The sequence below is a fragment of the Camelus dromedarius genome, chromosome 7, assembly GCF_036321535.1.
Source record: "Camelus dromedarius isolate mCamDro1 chromosome 7, mCamDro1.pat, whole genome shotgun sequence".
Lineage (NCBI taxonomy): Eukaryota > Metazoa > Chordata > Mammalia > Artiodactyla > Camelidae > Camelus > Camelus dromedarius.
Window position 1 is genome coordinate 83,156,329 of NC_087442.1, and position 27,392 is coordinate 83,183,720.

The window sequence follows — 27,392 nt, forward strand, 5'->3', positions numbered from 1 at the left end:
TGTTCACAGTCAACCATGAGGGCATTAATAAGTACATACATGGAAGTATGCTTAACTGGAAGAAGCACCCGAGATGCTGACTTTTCAAATAGAAATCAAGGGCCTTCTCACTCCATAATATTATTTCCCATCAGTTGGGTTAGAAGAGCCTCTTAATCCAAATTCTCCACAAACAGAAACGGTCACTTACTTTTACTTCAGAACAGAGGGCCCACTCTGGCCCTGGTTTTCTACAGTTTGGCCATAGCAAGAAAAAAAAATCTAGCAAACAAAACACCAAAAGGAAATGAAAGCTGTAAAAAGAACAGTCAGATATGAAGCAATATATAAACTGATAACGTACACAACAGAACGGTACATAGTCGTTACATAAAGCACAAAACTGTGTACAGTGTTCTACCATTCACTGTTTTAAAAGAGTGAATAGATCGTAATATTTAACAAACACAAGAGAAAAAGTGCTCTCAGGGAAAGATATTTTCACTTTATCATCTATTCAAAGAACATACTTTTTAAAGAAACAAACTACAGAACAGAAAAAATTTCCAATGATAAAAGGCCTTGTACTCGACCAGCACGTTTAAACTTAATCTTTTTTGAGAGGCTTCTCTCCAATGAATATTCAGAATACAGGAAGAGAGCTCATAAATGTCCTTTATTACAACCATATTAAGCCTAATAATATTAAGGGGGTTAAATTGGCGTTTTCCAAGCAAAGGTACCAGATTTCTGGACTCTGTAGGCTCTGGTGCTCAGAAGGAAGATCTTTTGGCTCTGAAATACTGTCCCCTTATAAGACTAATAAAACCTACAGGTAAGATTCTCTACTACGTGGTTAAGTTGTGTGGAGAGGAGACAAAGGAGGGCCTGTCAGCTTTAAATGGACATCCTGTGTTAGTCCCACGAGTGCTTTTGTATATATAAATATTTTAAGCTTTCAAATTATTTGGATTATGGCAGTTGTTTTGTAAATCTTCGGTGACTAAAACAGAAATAAAGTAACAGTGGAGAAGAAAAAAGGCCCAGGTCTTCGAGACTGTCCACAAGCTACTTAACATGACGTCAGGGCAGAGCAATGAAACAGAAGTGGGTGCCTGTTCTGCCTTGGCTTTCTGATGTTAACAATTAAAAGCCTTCTCAGTACTAGAAAACCTTCTCACTGATGGGAGGGGTGTGAGGGGAGGAAAAGAAAGAGACGAGAAATAGCAAAAATCAGCGAACATGTTGTTATGAATAGGATTCCTTTAATTCTGTGCTTTGCTTTTGTACAGAGAACTTTCAAGTACATTCATTCTAATAAATTATAGTAAGTTTCTTTCTGATTAAATTAAAAACCACAGAAGCATTTGTTGTGGCCCAAGGAGAGTGACACAGAAACCAGCATCCCAGCAGAACGGCCACTCGCCCGGGGGCTGAATGCAGGGCACGTGGGGGTGGGGGGAGCGGCTGGGAGGGAGCTGGTCACCTTCACTCCCTTTTCACCGCATCATCACCGTTCTCCCCACCAGGCTTGAACACGGGAATCTGCTGACCATCCTTGAGCTCTAAGAAGACCTCTTGGAGGTTCCACCTGAGAGAAACCAAAAATACAGTCTCTAATCAAGGAAACACTGAGGCCAAAAAAAAAAAAAAAAAAAAGGGTCAAAAAAGAGAAAAGCAGTGGTTTGGAATAATGTCATCTTAAATTTTGAAACACTATTTTATGTTAGTGCTGTGAATAGAACATCAGCGCCTTTTATTCCAGGCGCTCACTATTTAACTGGCATCATGAACAGGGCAAGTTTAACAGGGAAGGGCTGACATCGGGGAGGAGAAGGAGCAGCTTATTCGCTTTTCCTAATTCCCCTCGACCTTCAGTTCCCGCTGGAGGCCGGCCAGCTCCTCTGCTAATCCCCGGGCTCAGGGGTCAGCGAGTTAGGGGGAGGTGGGCGGGGCTGCCGCTCCTTTTGTCCTCGGGAATTAAAACACATCCTGGCTAAATAGCAAACATCTCTGAGAGAGAGGCTTCCCGTAGGGGAAGTGAGTGAACGTAGCTACTGGCAACCAGGCAAGGAAAGCCAATTAATGGGGTGGGGAGCTTACATAAAGAATGTGATGAATAATTCTGGAACAGGAACCCCTGCCTTATTCATCTTAAGAGGGAGGACAGAGACACAGCATCGAGTTACGGCAGACCTCGACCCCTGTGACTGTGAAGTCCTGCAAATTCAGTAGCATAAGGAGAGGCCAACTCAGTAGGCTGCATGGGATAAAATGTCTGGGCGGAGCTAGAAGCCAAGGCACTGGCTTGCTGTCCAGCCCGTGAAACTTCTCAAGCTTTGAAAAGCGTATTCTTACTACCTCAATCCTATAACTACAATTGAAAATGGGAATCAAGATTGTTTCCAGCGGAAGGTTCTCCTCCCGTTCCCCGATTCCCACCCCCTTTCCCATAATACCTCTTAAAGGGGGCATCCCTGGATGAGTTGACATAGAGATGGCCCTCTGCCCTGGGTCCGGAGACAGGAATCTTCAACTGGGGGTGTAAAATGAGAGATCTAAGTGGGTATGATGTCCTCTCAAGAGATGACCCTACAAAATCCAGTGATTAGCCACAGAATCTGGTTGTTTGCTAACTTGAGCACAGTGAAGAATTCACCTGATTTTCCTTCTGGCTCCCTCCAAATGCCCTGCCCCACCTTGGATGGCTTGGTGAGGTCAATGGCAGTCCTTCTACTTGGCAAGGAGACCATCTGGGCCAAACTCAATGCCCTGAGTATTTGCAATGAGTATTTTTAAAGCCATAGTTAAAAAAGAACTACTGATATGCACAACATCATGGTTAAAGGTCCAAAACACGTGGCGTGAAAAAGCCTTACCCAAGAGTACGTAATGCATGGTTCCACGTTTTAGAACAGGCCAAACCAGGTTGGAAAAAAACATCAGAAAAGTGATTGCTGGGGCTGGAGGATGGGAGGGGACCAGCTGGGAAGAGCATGCTGGAACTCGCAGGTGATGAGAACAGAAAACACGCAGGTGGGGGCTTGAGTCACAGATGGATGCATTTATTAAAATTCATCAAATTGGACACTTAGATTTGTACCTTTCACAGAATGTGACTTTCACCGCAAAAAAAAAAAAAACCATAAAAAATACTAAATTCTAGTAAATGACATACTGCTTATGTATTTAAAGGTGAAGTGTATGGATGTGAAGAAGACAAGCTCATGGACAAAGACAGAGCTAAGTAAATAGGCACAGGATGAAGCAAACTGAGCCAAGTATTCGAGTCCAGGTGGCAGGGCAGGTATATTGGTTCCACAGCATAAATTCTTTGATCTCTTTCTGTGTGTCTGAAACTTTTCATAATAAAGTAGGAAAAAAAAAAAAAAGTCTACTGTTTAAAAGGGGGAACTGTTACCAGCAAATTGGTCCAGACTGTGACCTGGACCACAGAGCCCAGGCTTTACGGAAAGTGTGTGAAGGCCCGTGTGGGACGGACAACAAGGAGTTCTTGGTGGTTTGTCATCACCGGTCGCCGCAGCTGGGCTCACACCGTGTGGGGATGCAGCCCGGATGCTGCGCTGCCCTGAGCCTGGGGATGAGCCTGCGAGCCTCAGAGCGAGCTGGCAGGTGTTTGCTCAGGCCCCTACTTAGACAAATATCGAATGCAATGTTTTTGGCTTTTCAGTGAAAACTAAAGACTGACTGAGCCTTGTGAAGGGGCGAGATGTGGTAACCAGATCAGGGAACCCGCCCTCAGCAAAGGTGCCCACAGGGTCCCGAGCACCGAGGCCAGGCCCTGTACCCTGTGCTTCGAGACCCAGGGGACAGCAGGACCCAATCCCTGGCCTTTCTGATTTCTCATGCTTGGGAGGATCCAGCCAGGGGAAGCTGGAGCTGGGGAAACAAGGAGCCACACCCCACGGCATGAGGGACATGGTGACATGCACACATGGCACCAGGCAGGCACTCACGTCCACCCCTGACTCACTCAGGGCCACTGCTGTCTCACCAACCACCCATGTCAGATGTTATAGCATCGCCTCTGACCCACATCTGGTATAAAACTGTCACCAAGTCCTATCACCTGGCCACCACAGCAGCCTTCGTGTCCATCTCTCTTTCTCTGGGCCACAGCTCTGGTTCACACTCTCACCACGGCACCCCTGTGTGCCCACACTGCTCTCCCAAAGGTGGCTCCCCGCATCCAGTCCCTGGTCACTGCCAGTCTGCATGACTCCACCTTCTTTTAGAACCAGATCAGAGGGGGCTCAAGATGGCCAAATAGGAGGACGTAGAGCTCACCTCCCCACCATAAACACATGAAAAATACATGTACACGTGGAACAATTCTCATGGAAAATTGACTGGAATCTGGCAGAAGAACTCCTATACAACCAGAGCTGCAGGCAAGCTCTCCATGTAACCAGGTAGGACAGAACAAAGGCATAGTGTCAGGACCTGTGCCCCTGGGAGGGACCTGAAAGGAAGGGAAGGTCCAGATGGGTGGACCCTCACTCACCCTGTAGGGTGAGCAGGTCAAGCCACACACTGGGCATCCTGTCCTGGGGTCCTACGCAGAGGGCACAGCCCCCTTGGCTGCTGGGAAAGACAGACGGGCTGGAGAAGCCTAGACTCTACTCGCGAGGGTGCGCGCCTGCTGGCTTGTGGACAAGGAGGCTGGAGAGACCCCTGCACTGGTGGCTGCCACTTCACCAAGCTTCCCAGCACATATGAGACAAACAACCCCGCCCTGCTCACTCCACACCACAGCCTGGTGTGAGATCTGGGCTAACCTGGCCTCGGGAAAAGGGTCTGCACTCAGAGACAGCCTGGAGGGCCTGGGGTGTGGTCTGGGCGGGGCGGCAGTGGCCACTGCCAGGGCACCTGGGAGCACACAGCAACGCATCTCCCAGCCACAGTGCCCTGACTCCGCCCAGGCCACCTTGCAGCTCAGCCCCAGGCCTAGGGCAGACAGGTCTTCCAAAGAGGCAGCCCAGATCTCTGGCGGCAGCACAGACACCTCAGTTCCTGCAGCCACAACACCCTGACCCCCAGCCCCAGCCCGCTCCACACCACAGCCTTGCCCTAGATCTGGGATGGACACAATACGGAAAGGGACACACCCTTGGGCTCCTTCTGAGCAGAGTCCTGAAAGCCTGCCTAGGTGGCGACCTCCCAGGGCTCACCAGCTTCTGCAGTCATCTCCTTCAGGACAGGGCACGCACTCAAGGGCAACAGAGTCTCACCGAACCCGACCCTCCGGGCTTCTACTCCAGCAACTGGGGAGCAGAGCCTGCCCCTGACAGGGCAGTGACACTGAGCAGAGAGGAAGCCCAGCCTCACAATCCACACAGGCTCTAGATTTGGCAGCACCAGCCACACTCCCTGTCAACCAAGTGACAGCCAGCACGCCGAGGAAAGATGCGGCTGGTGTCTATTCCAAAACCAGCCCTCACACCAAAGACACCAGATACACACAGGATAAACAGGGATGCTCCCACATAAAAGCAGCCCCTTCGAGACCCAGTAGATAACTGTTTCTTCTAAATTCCTAGAGGCAGAGAAAGTTAAGTAAAAGGAAAAGCCAGAGGAACTGTTCCCAATTAACAGAGCAAGAGAAATCCCCCAAAAGAACAAATAATGAAACAGCGCTCACCAGTCTACCAGATCCTGAGTTCAAAAAGGTGGTAGTAAAAAGGCTAATGGAATTAAGAAAGATTATTGATAGAAACACACAGATCACTGTAAAAAGGAGCCAGAACTTATAAAGATTAACCCCCAAAATTGGTAATTCAATTGCCAAGATCAAAAGTGACCTAGAAGCAATGACTACCTGACTAATGCAGAAGAACAAGTAAGTGATTTGAAAGACAGAAAAGTGGAAATCACCCAGTCAGAACAGCAGGCAGAATGTCAAATAAAAAATAAAAGCAACATACGAGTACTATGGGATAATATAAAATGTGCTAACCTATGCATAATAGGGGTTCCAGAAGGAAGGGGTGATCAAAAATGTATTTCAAGGAATCATGGCTGAAAATGTCCCAAACCTCAAGAGGGAAACAGATATCCAGGTACAGGAAGCACAGAGGGTCCCAAATAAGATAATTAGGATGAACCCAAATAGACTCACATATAATTAAAATGGCCTAAGTTAAAGAGAGGATTCTAAAGGCACCAAGAGAAAAATAGTCATTTACAAGGGAACCCCCAAATCAGCTGACTTCTCTGCAGAAAATTTGCAGGCCAGAAGGGAGTGGCATGATATATTCAAAGTCCTGAAAGGGAAAAACCTGCAACCTAGTACTCTCTACTCAGCAAGATTATCATTGAGAATAGAAGAAGAGACAAAGAATTTCTTGGACTAGGAAAAACTAAAAGAATTCAACAATACTAAAACTACCCTAAAAGAAATATTGAAAGGTCTTCTCTAGATAGAAAAGAAGCAAGAATCTAAAAGAAAGGAAAAATCACAATAGGAAAAGCAAATTTTTAGCAAGGATTGAATATCACTTAAATAAGCCAATACGTCAATTAAAAAACAATAGAAACAATTGTAAAAGTGACTATAATTACAATAAACAGTAAAATAGGACATCAAAATCACAAAACGCATTGGGAGGGAGTATAAAAATGTAGGTCTTTTAGAATATGTTTGAACTTGAATGACTATCAGTTTAAAGCAAGTAGAATATAGTTAAGGGTAAACAATACTTGAACTCCATGGTAACCACAAATCACAACAGGTTCACAAAAACCAAAGAGAAAAGCAGCATACTACAAAAGAAAATCATCAAAGCACAAAAGGAAAGGAATAAAAAACGAAGAAAGTAGGAGTAGTAATACTCAAATCAGACAAAACAAGACTTTAAAACAGAGGTCATAAAGACAAAGAAGAGCAGTATAGTGATAAAAGGATCAACATAACAAGGGGATATTACACTCATTAACACATACACATCCAATATAGAAGCACCTAAATACATAAAGCAAATACTAGCAGACATAAAGGCAGAAACTGACAAATACAATAATAGTTGGGAGACTTTAACACCTCCACCTGTATCAATGGACAGATCGTCCGGAGAGAAAATCAATATGGCAGCAGAGGTCCTAAATGACACAACAGGCCAGTTTGGCTTACCTGATACCTACAGGACACTACACCCCCAAAAAACCCAAAATACACATTTTTTTCAAGCACACAAGGAACAATCTCTAGGATTAACCACATACTAGTCCACAAAACAAGCCTCAACAAATTTAAGAGGATAGGAAATACTTCAAGCTTTGTTTCTGATCACAATGGTATACAACAAGAAATCAACCAGAGAAAGAAAAGTGGGAAAAGAACAAAGATGTGGCCTCTGAATAACATGCTACTAAAATAATAATAATAATAATGGGTCAATGATGAAATGAAAGAAAAAATCAGAAAATAACTCAAAACAAAAGAAAAATGAAGAAACTATTTTACAAAACCTGTGAGATGCAGCAAAAGCAGTTCTAAGAGGGAAGTTCACAGCAATACAGGCCTTCCTCAAGAAATAAGAAAAACCTCAAGTTAACAACCTAACTACCACCTGAAGAATTAGAAAAACAGGAGCAAACAAAACCCAAGTCAGCAGAAGGAAGGAAATACTAAAGATCAAAGAGGGAATAAATAATATAGACATTAAAGAAAAAACAATAGGAAAGATCAATATAACCAAGAACTGGTTTTTTGAAAAGATAAACAAAATTGACAGACCTCTAGCCAGATCCACCAAGAAGAAAAGAGAGAGGACCCAAATAAACAAAATAAAAACTGAAAGAGAAGAGGTAACAACCAATATCATAGAGATGTAAAAGCATAAGCGAGTACTATGAACAGTTATATGCCAACAAATTGGACAACTGAGAAGAAATGGACAAGTTTCTAGAAATATACAGTCTGCTCAGACTGAGTCAAGAACCAGATCATTGGAACAGGCCAATCACTAGAAGTGAAACAGAATCTGTAATTTAAAAATTCCCTGCAAACAAAACTTCAGGAGCAGATGGCTTCACTGTGGAATTCTACTAAACATACAATGAACTTATACTTATCCTCAAAGTATTCCAAAAATTGAAGAGGAGGGAACACTCTCAAATTCATTGTATGAGGCCACCATGACCCTGATACCAAAAGCAGATAAAGATACCTTTTCCAAGGTCACAAAGATGGTTCAACATATGTAAATCAATCAGTGTGATACACCACACTAACAAAAACCACATTATCATCTCAATAAACACAGAGAAAGCATCTGACAAAATTCAACATCTATTCATGATAGAAAACTCTCACCAAAGTGGATATAGAGGGAACACATCTCAAAATAATAAAGGCCATTTTACAACAAACCCACAGCCAACATAATACTCAACAGCGAAAAGCTGAAGGCCATTCCATTAAATTCAGAAACGAGATAAGGATGCCCACTCTCACCTCTTTTATTCAACATAGTATTAGAAGTCTTAACCACAGCAATTAGACCAACAAAATAAGAAGAAAAAAAGAAATAAAGTATATAAATTGGCAGGGAAAAGGTAAAACTCACTATTTGCACCCAACAGGATACTCTATGCAGAGAACCCTTATTCTTCACACAAAAATTATTAGAATTAATAAATGTTACAAGGTTAATATACACAAATCTATTGCATTTCTTTACACTAATAATGAAATATCAGAAAGAGAAAGTAAAAAAAAAAAATCCCTTTTAAAATCACTTTAAAAAATTATAAAATACCTATGAATAAACTTAACCAAGGAGGTTAAACACCTATATGCCGAAAACTATAAAACACTGATAAAGGAAACTGAAGACGATTTAAAGAAATGGAAAGATATCCTGCGCTTTTGGATTGGAAAAATTAATATTGTTAAAATGCCATACTACCCAAATCAATCTACAGATTTAATCCAATCCCTATCAAAATGACATGACATTTTTCACAGAACTAGAACAAATAATCCTAAAATTGATATGGAATCACAAAAGACCCAGAACTGCCAAAGCAATCCTGAGAAAAAAGCTGGAGGAATAACTCATTCAGACTTCAGTCTATACTACAAAGCTACAGTAATCAAAACAGTGTGGTATTGTCACAAAAAGACAAATCAACAGAACAGAGAAATAAAACCACATGCCTACGGTCAATTAATCTACAACAAAGGAGGCAAGAATGTACAATGGAGAAAAGACAGTCTCTTCAGCAAGTGGTGCTGGGAAAGCTGAACAACTACATGTAAATCAATGAAACTAGAACCTTCCCTCACACTTTATACAAAAATAAAATCAAAATGGTTTAAAGACCTAAATGTAAGACATGATACCATAAAACACCTACAAAAGAACATAGGTGAAACATTCTTTGACATAAATCATAGCAATATTTTCTTAGATCTGTCTCCCAATGCAAAAGAAATAAAAGCAAAAATAAACAAATGGTATGTAATCAAACTTACTAACTTTTGCACAGCAAAGGAAACCATAAACAAAGTGAAAAGACAACCTATAGAATGGGAGAAAGTATTTCCAAATGATACAACCAACAAGGGGTTAATATGCAAAATATACAAACAGTTCATACAACTCAATAGTGAAAAAACAAACAACCCAATCAAAAAATGGGCAGAAGACCTAAACAGACATTCTTCCAAAGGAGACATATAGATGGACAACAGACACACGAAGAGATGCTCAATATCACTAATTATTAGAGAAATACAAATCAAAACCAAAATGAGGTATCAACTCACACCAGTCAGAATGGCCATCATCAAAAAGGCTACAAATAAAAAATGCTGGAGAAGGTACAGAGAAAAGGGAACATGCCCACACTATTGGTGGGAATGTAAGTTGGTGCAGCCACTATAGAAAACAATATGGAGGTTCTTCAAAAAGCTAAAAATAGAGCTGCCAGGTGATCCAGCAATGCCACTCCTGGGTAGGTATCTGGAAAACAATGAAAATTCTGATTCAAAAGGATATATGCACCCCAATGTTCATCGCAGCACTATTTACAATAGCCAAGACATGGAAGCAACCCAAGTGCCCAACAACAGACAATCAGCTGAAGAAGATGTGCTGTAGATAGACAGATAGATAGACAGAGAGAGAGAGAGAGAGAGTAGAATACTACTCAGCCATTAAAAAGAATGAAATAATGCCATTTGCAGCATGGATGGCCCTAAAGAATATTATGCTTAGTGAAATAAGTCAGACAGAGAAAGACAGATAAGCAACAAGGATTTACTGTATAACACAGAGAATTATACTCAATATCTTGTAGTAACCTATAATGGAATATAACCTGCAAAAAAACCCAAACAACTCAATCACTCTGCTGTACATCAAAACTAACAATTTTACAATATTTTAAATCAAATATACTTCGATAAAATTTTTTTAAAAACATCAAATATTTTTATCAGAATATTTGAGCACGAATTGCTTTCATAGTTGGGGGAAAAGTCTCAAAAAAACTATTTCCATTAAAATAATAATAAAAACAACAATAATAAAAATAAACTAGGTCAGATCACCTCACTCTTGTCCTCAAAACACCTGTGGGCTCCTGCTGGTCACAGAATCGAGTGCACACGCCTCACGTGATGATGTCATAGCCCTCTGTCCCTGCCCCTCCTCCCTAACCACACCCTCTCTTGGCAGCTGGACCTCCGCTGAGCTCACGCTGGCAGGGAACATAGGGCTGGGCCTTTGTGTATACGCTGCTTCTCAGCCTGGCTTCCCTGGCTTCAAAACAACCTCCTGGTTCGCTAACCACTCCCTCCTGGGCCTCTGCCACAGCATTTGCTTCATCATGTCTTATTCTGGGATTCTAAACTATAAACTCCCTGAAAGCCCGCTGTGTCTCTCTATTCCTTCCCCACACAACTCAGATTCATTCCTCTAACTCAGCATGTACTCAACACATATCTGTTAAACAGAAGAACAAGTGTATTTTATATTCAGTTGAGTTACATCAGTTGAACTACAAAAGATGAGAAGATAAAGCTGAAAAAAATGGACTGGCATTCCATGGAAGCAATGTAAATAAATAAGCTTTAGTTGAAAAGTCGTTTATATCTGAATGAGCACTGACTGGCTGTAGATGTATTTCAAGTTCAAAGCTGAAGTGGTGGCAAACCACCACTGGTCACTTCTCTACAAGCTTCAGTTTAAGATGGCGACCTGAGCCCAAACGCAGCTTTCCCTGCCACATCAATTCCCCAGAAAGGAAGAAAACCATACAAAAAGAAATTAATCCATAATGCTTTTTTGAAAGCTGCTAAGTAATACCCAGTGGCAATTTTATATTGTGGATTTTCCCATCCCAAATCTTCCTCCAGTTTCCTCCAAGACTCCTTCCAAATGTTGGCAGCCCCACCCACCCACCGCCAACTGCAGCAGGCAATTCACCTGATCCGCAGGGGGGCCGCGTTACCTTGGCATCGGCGATGTCCACGAAATTGTCCTTGTCGGTGAGTCGGAGGTGGTGCACCTGGAGAGGAGTGCCCAGCGCTTCCAGTGCCTCAGGGTGGCTGCGCAGCTGCTCCAATGCGAGCTGGTAATAGGAAGCCCTGGAAAAAGTTTCTAAGTGGGAAACAGAGTGGTTACAGTTTTTGTTTTCTCTTTATTGACTTGGTCAGGTAGACTCTGTAGAAAATTAAATGATGCAATTCATGTATCGCATGGAAACAAAAATAAATGTGAAATTTATGGGTAGAAATGTCATTAGGGACCATCTACTCTGAACTGTCCATCTTAGAGACTCCAAAACCAAAGTAAAGAAATTCAGGATCAGTGGGGATGTGCGGGTGACCTTCGGCAAGGTATCTGACCTTTCTGTGCCTCAGTTTCTTCATCTCTTATTTCCCTACTTCACTCATGGACTTGTTTGTTTCATCAGAGGGGTTTAGCCAGATCTTCTCTAACTTTCCTTTTGGTTCTAAAGTCCTATGACTCCATGACTTGCTCAAAGTGACCTGGCTGGGCTGGGGCCAGAATCTAGGCCTCGGCTTCTGAATGTTGCTCCCTCCACTAAGAGGAAGGTCCTGATAAAGCAGCATAAAATAGAAACACAGCGTCAACTACAATAAAACCTTCGGGCCAGGAAATAGGACAGGAAAATGCTAATTCATCAGGTTTGTAGATTTATGCCAACATTTCATACAGAGAAAGCTTATAAGCTGCTCTCAGCCTCAGGAAGGTCTTAGGAACTCCAAGAAGCACCTCCCTGAAAGCATACGGACAAGCTGCTCCAGAGAGAGCAAAGGTAAGCGTCCCAAGTAGGGTTCTTGACTTGGCAACAGAACGGCCTCCTTCTGCAGGCCAGATCGTGGGAATGGAAGGGAGGAGGCTTGAGCCTGGATAGGCCAAGGAGAACGCCCCTTCTGTGCGGCTCCCCAGGAGCGCAGCTGCAGGGGATGCTGCAAGCATGAACGGAGTGCAGACAGGAGGAGGAGCAGAGCTGGGTCCAGGCAGTTCACCTTCACTGAGCCATTTCTGTGGCTAGACTCTGTGTATCTCAGTTCTCAGTATCCCACAGGTTGTGAGATATCTTTTTCACGAGAACCCACGCATAGACACTAATATTACCTCTCATCATACAGATAAAATAACTGAGACCCAGGAAGGTGACAGACTCTCCCTCAAGGCCACACAGCCAGTCAAGAGCTGGAGCTGGGATTCAACCCAGGCAGGGGGCTGCAAAGCCCGCTGGACGGTCACTACCAGCTGACTCCAGCCTCCTAAGGGGGAAGGGCTGTCTGGCCCCTGACCCGAAAATGTACTCATTCCTGCCCAATCCTGCTTCCGTCCCTTTGGCAGAGGGGAGAGCAGGGTGAGCTATTTCAGTATGATTATCCCTGGGAATACTCATCTCCGGCCACCTCCGGACTCAGGGACCTCTGGGCCGGCTGTGAAGGAAGGTGGGGAGGAATGAGTGCAGGGGCCATGGCTCTGTCTGCCTGGCAGGAAGTGAGAACGCTGTGGAGTCAGGGTGGGGAGCCAAGCTGGGCGGGCAGAAAAGAGCTTCAAAGAAAGTCAGTCTAGAAAAAAAACTGCGGCTGCTTCGCAACCAGTAGCATTGAAATGCCCTTAAATGTCTCGGCTGCTCCCAATAATTGTGGCCTGTCTTTACAAATTCAAATCTGGGTGCAATGGGGCTGGAGGCCGCATCTGTCAGGATTCTGCCAGCCTGGACCCTGCTTTTATTTTTCTGCTCTGGCCAGAGTCCCCTGCTTGAGGTCCCCTCCTCCACTCAGTCAACCGTAGAGAATGGCAGGGCACACAGGCCGAGGACACTTGAGACAGAGCCAGCTTCCAACACCTGTGAACCATCTGGTACCCACCCCTCCCTCTGTTCTTTATATAATCTCAGAAATCCTGACGGATCTGCGTGCACTGGAGTGAAGGGCCACCCTGCTTTTTGCCAGGCTACTGGCGCACACGGGTCCTGTTCCTTTCACATGTTCTGCGGCTCCTGGGAAAACTGGGATCATGGGATAAGAAGGAAGCTATAGCCAATGGAATGGTGTGCTGCCTTCTAAAAATAGCCCTCTCTCCTTCTTTCTCTAATCTGCTGAAAGCATCTGAAGCATTTCCTTTGGTGGAGGATGGGGCAAGAGAACCGGGAGGAAGCCCTGCCTTGGGAGCTTCACCGGACACTCACTCTGTATCAGGTAATACAGGAGGGCGCAGGTCCCGGTACCCGCCACACCGGTGAAAAGGACCAGCTTCCCCAGAGGCACTGGCATCCTGCTTCCTGGAGACTTAAAAACAAAAGATGTGCATTTATGGTTACATTCAGGGTCATGCCGAGGGCCTCTGCCTGGATCGGGCCGCACAGGGAAAGGCAGGCTCGGAGGGAAGCCAGCGAGGAGGCGAGGCCGCCTTCCCTCATGCGCTTCCTTTCAGAACGCCAGGGCCGGTTCTGGAGCCCAAGCAAAGGGCCCTCCCGAGGGTGGCCCGCATCCAGGACCCAGGCCGTGGGGGCGATGGCTGAGCACAGAGCGAGCATTCAGCCCTGCCGCCCTGACGGACAGAACCCAGCCCGCGTGCCAAGTCCCACACAGCCAGAAGCACAACCACTTTGTCTCATCCCGGCTGGTAAACAGGAAGCTTATCCTTTTGTGGCAGTAGCTGGTCTTGTAAAGCCGACGAGGGGGCCGGAGCGGGCACTGGCTGTTTTCTTTCATATTTTGAAAAATGCCCCACCCCCTGGATGAGGAAACTGTGATCATGACTTTCAGGCTGAATGAAGAGATGGAGGGGGGCTGGCTCAGCAAATTCAGTCCACCAGACCCACCCTGGCCTTGACTCCTGCCCCCTGCAGGCCGGGAGGGGCTAGAAGCAGCAGGTGGGCCTCGCTGGCACCAGGGATCCTCCTTCCTGGGGGCCTCTTAACCACTCCTCTCCCCGGGCCTGGGCCTTTCTGGGAAGTGTTAGAGACCCAGCCATAAAACAGAGGAGGACACCGGCCTGGATCAGAGGTCACAACTGAAATGCCCTCACGGCCAGACAAGTCACATAAATGAGCACAGACACTGCACAGAGAGACAGATACGGCTCAGGAGGGGCGGCTAACTGCACCACGTGGGCCAAGTCTGGATGGATCTTCTGATTTTTCAAGTCTTTTATGTGAAATTGCCTAAATTCTAAAAGTGGACAACCAATTTTTTTTTAACAAAATGCATTTGTGAGCCAAACTGTGGGCTTCCAGTTGGCTCTGACCACCCAGAGGCATCAGGGCATCCTCACCGCAGGTGAGATTTAGTAAATTCCTCTGCCCTCTTTGCTGACATTTCTCCAAAAACAGAGATAGAGAGCGCGCGATCTTGGGCAGAGATGGAAATTCCAGGTTTAGACAAAGGAAAAGATAACCATAAATGTTTATGTCCCCGTCTGAATACTGAACCTTGGATTGTATGTGCTTCAAAGGAAATAAAGCCCGTGACATGATCTCAAGGGCTTGGAGGCACCGCAGTACAGAACTGGGGATAACGCTGGTCCCTCCACTGGCTGATCTGAGTCCAGGTAAACACATCCTCACTGTCCGCTCCTCCGCCTTCTAGAACACGGAGCGCGGTAGCAACTGCCTGCCTGTCGTTTCTGAATCCTGAAGGTCAGAAGGCCTGTTGGGTGAACTTCCTCATGTGGACACTCCTTTGGGGAACTGATCACTAAACACACCCTCGAACGGGGCTAAAGCTGACCAGTTCTACACTGAGGTATCATTGAATCCAAGGTTTTGATAAACGTACCGAATTAGAGGGTGAAGTTTTCAGATCATCCCTGTATTATTCACTTATACACTGCTTTGTTCAGCTAAGAAAAGGCTGCTGAAACCCCAAATCAATGTCCTGCAACTGCTGCGGGCGTTTCGGCTGTGCCGCAGACTAGGGAGGAATATTTCTCAAAGCTGAAGGCGAAGTCAATTACAGTAACAGGATCTGGGAAGAGCCATTTAGTCGCATAATGAAAATGGTCAGAGCATCTCTAAAGAATGCATTAGTCAGATCTTGCTTAACTTGAAGGAGAGAGCAGCAGGGTGGGACTGCGAGCGGGACTTACGCACAGCTTCCCACGTGGCTGGAATTTCTTAAGTGAGCATGAGACACCAGGGGGAGGAAATGCCCAGAAGAGCCACCCCAGCTCTCATGCGGCGTTACAGCCACAAGTGAACACTGAAGACCAGGAGAAACCCACAACTACCCGGGGAATGATGCTCATCTACCGTCTAACTTGAGGAAGCCCCAGAGGCTTCTGAGGGGGAACGCAGCCCTGCAACAGTCATCACCTTCTGCCACTTTATAGCCCAGACTCCTTGCAAATCATCAAAGGGAAGTTGCCCAGCAATCAGAAAAACATTTCACATTAAAATCGCTTTTTCAAACCCAGTTCTCTCTGGTTTCTGGTTTCACACAGCCGTGATTGATTACCAGTCCCAGCTTTACAAGATGAACAAGAAGTTTAAATTCTAAAACAAGCCTCATCTGTAAAGGGCCGTGGTTTTTCCCCTCTTTCTCTTCTGCCATATTGAGAAGAAAAAAAACAAAGCCGGCTGGTTCCCCGTCTGTGCACTGTGCACGTTTGGTTGCAGCAACCAGAAAACTGGTACTGGTGTGGGCGGGAGAGCGTGTGTGACCGCAGCGCACGCTCTCGCGGGGCCCGTCCGCAGCCACCAGCACAAGATGCTATCCATGCAGGCTGTACACAGTGGGTTAAAACATCTTTTCAGGGTGAGGAAGAAATAACAGTATGTTAAATGTACTTGTAGCCTGTAACGACAATACTGACAACAGCTAACACTTGTATCTCTTACTACCATGTGCCTGGTGCTATTCTAAGCACTGCACATATAATAATTCATTGAATTCTCACAATAACCCCATGAAGTAGGAACGACTATCATCCCATTTTACAGATGAGTAAACTGAGGCACAGACCGGTTAAGTAATGTGCCCAGAGTCACACAAATAAGTGTGTAAGTGGTAGACCTGGGGGAGTCAGACCCAGGCAGTCCAGCTCCAGGGGCTGTGCCCTCCTCACCTACCACGATACACTGTAAGATATCTGAGTTTCAGGAATACTGGGATGTGCAGAAAAAAAAAAAATCTCTGAATTACAATATATTCATAATGTTCAGTGCTAAAGGTCTTGTCAGGTACGCCTTCCCTGCTGTTTTTCCAGACAAGAGTGTGGTGTGTATTTGCACCATTGTTCTTCCTTTAGCTGAGCAAACAAAACAGTTGTGGCCGACCTGCCCTGGTGAGACAGACGGTGCTGAGGGAGTACATACAGACAACTCATGGTGATTACAACAGACAGGGCTCTGGAGCACCACTGTGCAGTGAGGACACACACCCCCGCCACCTGCCCCCAGCAGGGCACCAATCACAGGCTGAGCAGCCTAGACCCATCCATTTATTAAGACAGCTTTCCAACAGTTGGAAGTTCTATGAAGTGCCCCGGTCTAATTCAAACAAAGGCACCTATGGGCAGGCAGCCCAGACAGCGCGACCCAACGTGTGCACCAGGAGAGGAAGCAGCACCCAGGAAGTGGTCTGCCCTGCGTGGAGGGGATCAGCAGAGGTTTCACAGAGGAAACCAGCTCCGAGCAGAGAAAGATGAAGGGGCGGGAAGAGGGCTTCGGACCTGCAGAAATGACAAGCAAAGGCAGAGCAGAGCAGAGAAGCAAGAGCTGCGGGACTAGGGGAGTGGAAGGGTGGCCACAGCAAATGGGTCTAGAAATGGAGGCGGTTACTGCTCAGCAAGGCCGTGCGCCCAGAGCTGCCGGGTCTGCTCTGCCAGTGAGGGGCTGCGGACAGGGAGGACAGGTGATGCAGGAGGCCAGCCAAGGGACTTCTGCGACAGCCAGCACAGCCAAGAGCTCAGGCCGGCGTAGTGAGAGTGGATCAAATGGACAGTTTCTGAAAATATTTAGACTAGTTCTTATTTGCTAATTTTTACACCAGCTTCTTCCAAAAAGAAATGATGGGGCTAACAAGGACACATATGTTAGAAGAGGAGAAAATAAATGGATAAGGAAATGAAGACAAATGGAAAATAATTTTAAGAAGAGAAATAGGGCTGGGGTAAAGTCAGAGCCCCAAATTACACACACACTCCCATGCACTAGACATTTCCTCACAGTGGCCACAGGTTGGACACTGGGCTTCCTATCTGCTCAGCAAGATACAAGGTCCAGAGCATCCATGGAGGAATACACCTGCTAATGACATGCCAAGCCTGAGGAAGAGCTCTCTCACACGTGCTCAGACAGGAAATCTCTGAAGTGGCTGGCGTTGCAAACAACACCTCTAGAATTTTTTTTTAAGTTCATAGTTTTCAAATGACTATTTTTTACAACAGCTCATAATGAAAACCACAACCACAGTCCGAGAAAAAACATAAAAGGATTTTACAAGGGACCCAAATAGGACTCAGGAGGGAGGTCTGCTGGGCTGCCTTGACTCCGTGGTGAGCTGAGGCAGTCATGATCGGCCTGGTCTCCGGGGAGCTGCTCCACGTGTCAAAACGGGGTGAAGGGACTGAGGTGGGGGGCAGGAAAGGGGGCTCAGCCCCCACCCCTTTTTAATTTTCAGTTTACGTGCCCCATCAGCTGTCTTTGGAAGAGTAACTCAGCAGCCCTTGCAACCTCACAAAAAATTTCAGAAAGGCACTGAAGAACTAGAGAGAGATGTTACACTACCTCCAGGAATGCAGTATTTTACAACTAAGCCTTGGATAAAAATTGAAATTTTTTAAACTTGACGTGCAAATCTGCAAGAAACTCCAATTCAATTAGTCTACCTCGCAGCCAGTTAAGAAAAGTGGGGTTCTTTTTTGTTGTTTGAGGGATTTTTTTGTTTTTTTATGTTTTTTGTTTTTAGGAGTTTTTTTCTGGCTTTTTTTTTTTTTTTTTTTTTTTGCTTTGCAGTCAACCAAGAGGAAAGAGTTGCAACCCATTTTGAAAATGAAGGGGTTGGTTAGCCACAGAAATGCGGAACAAAGTGCAGGCAAGGTCCCTCCAGAAAGCAGCTCTAGTGGCTCTGCTCTGACACCAAAGGCTGGCTTTGGCCCCCAGAGGCCAATGGCTTACAAACCTTTTTCAAAGTACTGAACCCCTTTCTACAGCCAAAGGGCAATCTTTTTAACAGACAGCTGCAGGAGCTGGCACAGCACTGGAGGCCCCGCCTTCCCGCCGCCCCTCAAGCCCCCGAGCAGATGAAGGAGGTCTGTGGAAGTCCCACGAGGTGGGTGAGCAGGAGCACCCAGAGGGCTCGAGCCACAGGCAGGAGCCAACCAGGGAAGGCTGAAACAGCCCAGGGCGCAGTCCCCACCTCTGGTGCGGGTTGGCGTTATCTGAGGAGCAGCCCGTGGACAGAGCTATCACGTGTACCTGTCTGACCCCAGAGGCCATGGTCTTTCCACTGAGTGACAAAACACACGTTACAGACCACGGACTTCACAACCATCAGCTTCTCATAAAGGTGGAACGTGCTGACCAAGGGCCACTCCAAAAGCTGACATGCCCCAGAGTTATAACTTCAGGGGTCAAGACAAAACAAAGAGATATACCATCTGCTTAGAAACTACTGGGAGGAGAAACAACCCTATTTGCTGAGTGACACTGCTCACAGCTACTACCACCCTGAGGACTACACAGCCTTCTAGCCTCAGTCAAATCAAACCATGAGGGGGAGGGAGGGCAGAGGATGGGATGGAATCGTGCTTAAGAAAACAGACACTAAAAAACTGAGGCAGGAAGAGTTAAAATTAGAATGAAAGGGTAAGAAACAAATCAAACCAAAAACCCCAAAACAGAGGAAAACAAAGAATTTAAGCAAAGAAATATGAATAGCAAAAGAAGAAAGACAACAGGGCTAAATTTCAGAAGAATGAAATGGATTCTATTCGAGCAAAAGGAAACAGAAAGGCTAACAACATAAAACAAAACTGTAACAATGCAAGTAAAAACGATAAAAGTTCTTTTTTAATTAAAAGACCATAAATGTTCACGCCAAAAAAATAAACACGTGAAATGATGGATTTGTTAACTAGACAGACGGAACCCTTTCACAGTGTGTACATCTATCAACTCACTACAACGTATACTTTAAAGATCTTACAATTTTGTCAATTACACCTCAGCAGAAATGGAAAAAAAAAAAAGGTGATTATGTTGAAATGAGGTCACTAGGGTGGCGCTCTAATCCATTATGACTAGTGTCCTTCTAAGAAGAGGAGGATGCGCCAGGGATGCAGGCGCACAGAGAAAACCACGTGAAGAGGCAGCAGGAGGGAGGCCGTCAGCAAACCCAGGAGAGGCCTCAGAAGAAACCACCCTGCCAACACCACGGTCTTGAACTTCCAGCCTCCAGAACTGGGAGAAAATCATTTCCTGTTGTTTAAGGCTCTTGCCCCAGATTAGAAGACTAAGAAGGTAAGCACTTTAAAAATTAAACATAAAAACATTAGTGCTAGCTTTGCCCCAGTTTTGGCTCTGCAGTCTTAGAATAACTGAATGCTTCAAGAGGAAAACCCTCTATTCTGAACTCAGGATAATCATCAGGCAGGCACGAGTCAACTCTGCCCCTTGGTTCAGCTGAGTTAAGAATACTAATAAAAGGCTGCCGAACATTCTTCTTATCTATCAGGGACACAGGGGCTACCCAGAAAGAGGTCCTTGGTGCCAGTAAGAAGAATTCACTTTTTTAAAAAGATTAATAAAATGTAAGATTAAACAAAAGACAATATCTAGTTTCAGTGGGCACCCAGCTACATCCCATTGATAGTACCTATAAAGACACACACAAGAAAAGACAGAAAGTAGAGCTTGCTTTGAAAAATAACCACTTACTAAAATCAGGAAGAAATTTCCACTAACTACAGTGCAAATGAAGGCAGATGGAGACACACCCCAACGGCTGACTGCGCCCCTGCCTCTGAAAGGTAATAGCACAGCTGCCAGGAAGTACGTGGGGAGAGGGTTCAGCCCTTCCCCTCCCTCCACCCCAGCCCTGAGTTTCTGCGTCTGCAGCAATCAGGAAACAGGCAGCGAGTCGCAGGCTGGGTGAGTCCTGACAGCCCCTCTCCCGTCTCCATCCAGAAGTTCTTTTTCTATATCCATCAAACACTGCAACCCTAGTAAGTACCTCATAGTAAGCAGACACAGGACTGGCAGTGGCAACTATTTACTCCAGAAATAAAATAATAGGAAGAAAAGCATTGATTTGAACGCTTAATTAGTTATTAAAAGACACTGCCTGTAAGAACCAAGCACAACAGGAATAAAGAGACACTATGTTAAGAAGGAAATGGAAGAAACTCAGATGAGATTTCAAGGAAACTTGAAAATGCAACAGCAGAACTGACATTAGCACAGGAGAAAAACAGCCGAATTAACATGGCAGAATGAGGAAGTTACATTCAAGAAGTTTTCCCATAATGTGGAATGAAAGATCAAAAACATGAAAATCCAGAGTGAGAGAATGACAAAAGCCAATTTTAGAACTAAGATCAACCAAACCAATCATTATAATTACTGTTAAATGGAAGAGATATAGCAAAATTATACTATATGTGGAATCTCAGAAACATAACAAACTAGTGAAATAACAAAAAAGAAGCAGACTCACAAATATAGAGAACAAACTAGTGGTTACTCGTGCGGGGAGGGGAGGGGGCAATACAGGCAACGCTTTTTGGGATCTGTCTCCTCGAGTAATGGAAACAAAACACAAATTAACAAATAAATGGCACCTAATCAAACTTAGAAGCTTTTGCACAGCAAAGGAAACCATCACAAAACAAAAAGACAGCCTACGGAATAGGAGAAAACATTTGCAAACAATGTGACCGACAAGGGGTTAATTTTCCAAAATATACAAACAGCCCATACAGCTCAATATCAAAAAAAAAAAAAATTCAAAAAATGGGTCAAAGACCTAAATAGACATTTCTCCAAAGAAGACATACAGATCGCGAGCAGGCACATGAAAAGATGCTCAATATCACTATTAGAGAAATGCAAATCAAAACTACAATGAGACAAAACCTCTTACCAGTCAGAATGACCATCATTTAAAAGTCTACAAATAATAAATGTTCGATAGGGTGTGGAGAAAAAGAAGCCTCCTACACAGTTGGTGGGAGGGTAAACTGGTGCAGCCACTATGGAGAACAGTATAGAGATTCCCTAAAAAACTAAAATAGAGTTACCGTATGACCCAGCAATCCAACTCCTGGGCATGTATCTGGAGAAAACTCTAATTTAAAAAGATAAATGCACCCCAATGTTCACAGCAGCACTATTTACAATAGGCAAGACATGGAAGCAACCTAAATGTCCATTGACAAATGACTGGGTAAAGAAGATGTAAAATGGAATATCACTCAGCCATAAAAAAGAGATCATGCCATTTGCAGCAACATGCATGGACCTAGAGATTATCACATTAAGTGAAGTCAGACAGAGAAAGACAAATACTATATGATATCAGTGATATGTAGATTCTTTAAAAATGATACCAATGAACTTATTTAAAAACAGAAATAGACTCACAGACCTAGAAAACAAACTTATGGTTACCAAAGGGGAAGAGGAGGAGGGATAAATCTGAAATTTAGGATTAATATATACATATAACTATATATAAAATAGATAAACAACAAGGACCTACTGTATGCCACAGGGAACTATATTCAATACCTTGTAATAATCTACAATGGAAAAAAATCTGAAAAAGAATATATGTATAACTGAATCACTTTGCTGTACACCTGAAACTAACACAACATTGTAAATTAACTATACTTCAATTTTAAAAAATTGTTATTAAAAAATAGAGTGTCAAGAGAATGAGAAGACAAGCCACAGACTAGGAGAAAATATTCACAAAGGACATATCTGATAAAGGACTTTTATCCAAAATATACAAAGAACTCATAAAACTCAACAATAAGAAAACGAATAACCTGATTAAAAAATGGGCAAAAATCTGAACAAACAGTTCACTGGAAAGACATACAGATGACATAGAAGCATATGAAAAGATACACGATGTCCAATGTTACTAGAACCGCTAAAATCCAAAACACTGAAAAGACCACATGCTGGACGTGGGGCAACCACTGCTGGTGGGAGCGCACATCTCCCCTTTGCGAGACAGCTGCGCAGCTGCTTACAAAACCAACCTACCTACCTACTACATACATACCCACGTAAATGGAACATGCTAGAATATGCAAGGGGGAAAGAGAAATGTCAGCTGGGGAGGGAGGGAAGACCTCTCTACCCAAGAATTGAGTTGAGACCGAAAGGAGTAATCTGAAAGCCAGGGGAGGGCAAGTAAATCAGGCTAAGCCCTGATGCAAATAGTTCCGTATCTAACCTAACTGCGGTGGCTGCAGGAATCCACGTGTGATGCAGTGGCACAGAACTCCACACACACACACCTCACTAATGTCAGTCTCCTGGTTTTGATGTTGCCCTGTGGCTACATGAGATGTGTCTGGAATTTTATTCCAAATATAATGAGAAACTGCTGAAGGTTGCATTCAGGGGATACATACTCTGGCTTGGTTTTTCTTTTTCTTTTCTTTTCTTTTTTTTTTTTTTTTTAGATTTTCTTTAGAAGGGGCACAAAGGAAGCAGGAAGTCCAGTTAAAAGGCTTGCAGTTAGAATTTAGAAATGATAAAAGCATCTTGGTAGAATGCTTTAAATAGCAAACTAAGATTTCTAAATCTGATTACTCATGACGTCTCATCTGTTTGAACAAAATACACTGCAAGGCCGTTCTCTTATAGATCTGAAAACACAAAAGAAGATATTCAGTATTTTCTGGCATTTCTTCATACAGTAGACTCTGACTCGTAAGTATTTTACAAGCAAGCATGAGTAAGGTAAGCCCTATCAAACATTTACTTCAGCATTTCTACTAAAAGCCTCCATTTAGAAAAAGAGAATGTAGGACAATAAAACAATTAGGTATTGGTGATTAGAATTAGAATCTGGGAGGCTTACGGTTGACTCCACCATCCCTCAAACCCTCCCTTAACTTGCACAGACTCAACTCTCTATGTATTTTCCATTCACCTCTCTGGCCAGTGCTCTTAATTAAGTTCCTTACTGGGACCTACAGCCCGCTACCTGCCCTATATTACCCCTGAATTGCCCCCCTCCCCCTTCAACCACAAAATTCATGTTGAAGCCCTAATGCCCACTATCTCAGAATGTAACTGTATTTGAAAGCAATGTCTTTAAAGGGGGTACTTAAATTAAACTTTAGGCCTTTAGGGTAAGCCCTAATCAAAATTATGACTGGTGTTCTCGTAAGAGGAAATTTGAACAGAGACATGAAAGCCAACAGAGGAAAGGCCATGCGAAGACAAAGGGAGAAGGCGGCCATCTTCAAGCAAAGGAGAGAGGCCCCAGAAGAAACCAAAAGCGATGACACCTTGATCTTGGACTTCTACCCTCCAGAATTGTGAGGAAATAAATTTCTGTTGTTCAAGCCACCCAGTCTGCTGTATCTTGTTATGACAGCCCCAGCAAACGAATACACATAATGTACCCTCTTCCTCTCCCAACTTCCAACCCCATCCCAACCTTCACTTAAGGTCTTATTCAATGGTTTGAGTTGGGTCTACTAAGAAGATCCCCAAATCTCATCTAGGCCAGGCATCCTTTCTGTGCTTCAACTAAATCTATTACACACGTCCCTAAGTGAGCATCTTCCCTCACCTCCCCATCCCCCACACCACACCCACTCTCCCCTTCCTGTGTGTCCTTCTGCGGGGGATGGAAGCAGTCCAGGTGCCTAAGTAAGGCACCTGGGAGTCACCCCCATAAAAACAAAAATAGCCACCACATATTTACTAAACATGGGAGAGCTTTACATGCATGTCCTCAAAGCAACTAGAACTCACATATACTCCTGCTGGAGTGTAAGCGACTAAAAGCACCATGGACAACTGTCTGACAGTATCTATTAAAGTGTGCACGTACATACCCCGTAACTCAGAAATCCCACTCCAAGATATGTGTATAGTAGGAAAACATACACACATGCATCAAAAAGCACATACAAGAGTGTTCACAGCCATGGTATTTATAACAGGCCCCAAATAAGAATGTCCTCCAGTGATGGAACGGACAACAGCAAAACCACCATTATATGTTCGTAGAAAGACACACAATACAGCAGTGACAATGAACAGGTGGCAATAAACCTTAGAAACACAGCATTGGGCCAAACAAGTCTAGATCCCAAAATACTGCACACTGAATACTTCTCTGTACATAAAATGTTTTGCCTTCCCAAAGGGGGGTGTGTGTGTGTGTGTGTGCGTGTGCGTGTGGCGTGGTAAAGTGCACACAACCAAGAGTGGCATCACCAATGAGGCCAAGTGAGAGAGCCCAGCCTGCATCTGCCAATGAAGAGCAACAATTAGACAGATGTGCGCAGATGGAAATAGCCCCAGGAGAGCTCAGCAATGCACTTAAGAAGCATCAGCAACACAGTGGGAAAAGCCTGAGAATAACTGCACGAAAAAAAGGAAAGAAGAAAGTTTAATACTGCCTGTAGCAGCCCATCCCCCCAGGCCAGCACCGCTCGGTGCCAAGAAGGAACTCCTCCAGGGCAGAGGGCTCTCCTTGGCAGGAAGAGGAAAGCTACTCGCTTCCCCAGCCTTGCAGGGCACCGCACACAGGACCTGCCGCATTTTCGCCCCACCAGAGACCAGCAAAGCTGACCCATACAGAGAGCCTAGGAACAGGAGGAAGGCCAGGGGCTACCCATATCAGCCGTGCGGCAGGAGTAACGTAGTTCCCAGAGGATCCCAGCAGCTTTCACCTCTGAGGACAAAAACAGGCCTTGCTGACACTGCAGACCTGGCCACCTTCATCACCGACGGCCTCACTGCAAACTCCAACCGACTGCTCCATAGAGGACCCAAGAGCTTTCACCACTGACAAGACAAACAGCCAGCACGGCCGCTGTGGGCCCCCTGCAGGTTTCACTGCTGAGATTTTCACCCACAGGTTCCCACGTTCACAGCCAACAGGGCCTAAGGCCCTCCGCATTCCCTCCCCCGACTTCCAGCCTGAGCCTGGGAGCCTCACCAGCAGCCAGCTCTGGCTGCTGCAGCTGCACGTGAGCAAGCCATCAGCCCGGGCCCCGACGGCTGACCCCCGCCGCTGTGCCTGCCCCTTGCAGCCACACACGTGCGTACTGACGGCGAAGGCCCGCGTGGCTGCTCGTGGGCCTGGATGAGGCTCTGACTCCTGTCACTGGTCTGCACAGGTGCACGTGCTGGCAGCTAGCCCCTGCAGGCCACGGGCCCCGATTCCAGTCACAGGCCTCCAAAACCATGCCCGTCGCAAGCCCCTGAAGCCACACAATTACATGGCGATAGCCCAGGTCCCCACAGCTGCTCAGGCTCCCAGAGCAGGCCCCAACCCCTGCCACTGGCCTACACCTCATGTGGGCTCAAGACAGCCCTGGCAGACACACCCCTATACTCGCCGGCCTTGATTCCAGATACTGGCTCCCAAAGCTGGGCATGTCCCTGCAGTTAGCTCCTGCGGACTCACAAGTAAACCCTAACAGCCAAGTCTTCTAGAGTTGGCCCCTGACCCTGCTACTGAACCTCTGACCTTGCCACTGTGAGCTTCTTCCCTCACCGACAATCCTGCCCACACAGGCACCTGCAGCTGGCCCTCACAACCAGGTATGTGCAAACCACCAACTCCGGCCACCACCACTGCCTGTCCTGGGACCTAGCCCCTGGACCTACAGGCACCACTGAGGACCTCAAGGGCCCTTGCAGCCACTGTGGACCCCCTCCAGCTCTAGCCAAGGATCACACAGTTGTTGATGTAGTGGACTCCTGCTACATGAACTGACAGGACACCACATATCATGGGGCCTAGAGGTGCCACATGACCCTACATGTGGCACCCTGCACCTCTAGACTCAGGTTTACAGCACACTCCAGTTTGCCCCTACCTGCAAGTGAAGACCTTTCCTTAGTGAAATCAGTCCATAAAGTTTAGAAGTGACCCCTTCTTCAAATACACAGATACCTATACAAGGTTACAACTCACAAAGAAACAAGGAAAAATGACACCACAAAACAATCACAGTAAAATTCTAGTAACTGACTTCCTCAAAATGGAGATACATGAATTGCCTGACAAAGAAATTCAAAAAATTATTATAAAGATGGTCAGAGAGCTACAAGAGAACACAGATAAACAATTTAATGAAATAAGGAAATCAAGAAAACATTTCAAGAATAAAATTGGAAGTATAACAAAGAAATAGAAAGCATAAAAAAAGAACCAAATTTTGGAGCTAAAAATACAATCACTGAAGAATTTGACAGAGAACTTCAACAACAGAATAGATCAAACAGAAGAAAGACTCAGTGAAATCAAAGACAGGTCACTTGAAATTATCCGATTAGTGAGACAAAAAGATAAAAGAATGAAAAGGAATAAAGAAAGCCTATGGAACACCATTAAAAGAAAGAAATGATTCATTATGGGAGTCCCAGAAGGAGAGACAGAGAAAGGGCAGAAAATGTGTTTAAAGATGTAATGGTGGAGTGATTTGGACATCTAAGTTCTTGAAGCTCACAGATCTCTAAACAACTCAACCCAAAGATATCTTCTCCAAGACACATTATAATATATATTTCAAAATTAAGAAACAAAGAGAGAACCTTGAGAGCAACAAAAGAAGCTTGTCACTTACAATGGCATTCCCCACCCCCACCCCATAAGCTATCTGTGGCTTTCTAAGAAGAAACATTACAGGCTGGAAGAGAGTGGGATGATATATTCAAAGTGTTGAAAGAAAAAA

At 44.9% G+C, this 27,392-nt stretch overlaps 1 protein-coding gene across 5 annotated transcripts in view; it reads right to left on the reverse strand.

Moving 5' to 3' along the window:
- Positions 1-1,224: 1,224 nt before the first annotated feature.
- LOC105092326 (cytochrome c oxidase assembly factor 1 homolog) overlaps positions 1,225-27,392 on the reverse strand; it is a 90,405-nt gene continuing 64,237 nt past the window's right edge. For 4 of the 5 annotated variants that reach the window (XM_010983994.3, XM_064487727.1, XM_031454625.2 and 1 more), the window contains exons 2-5: positions 13,690-13,789; positions 11,461-11,609; positions 2,439-2,515; positions 1,225-1,570 (exon numbers count right to left, since the gene is read on the reverse strand). In XM_010983994.3, the coding sequence (XP_010982296.1) occupies positions 1,468-1,570; positions 2,439-2,515; positions 11,461-11,609; positions 13,690-13,774 (414 nt within the window). In that variant the 5' untranslated portion in view covers positions 13,775-13,789 and the 3' untranslated portion in view covers positions 1,225-1,467. Of the gene's footprint in view, positions 1,571-2,438; positions 2,516-11,460; positions 11,610-13,689; positions 13,790-20,382; positions 20,405-27,392 lie in introns of those variants that run through there. The other variant, XM_064487728.1, reaches the window with a different exon arrangement.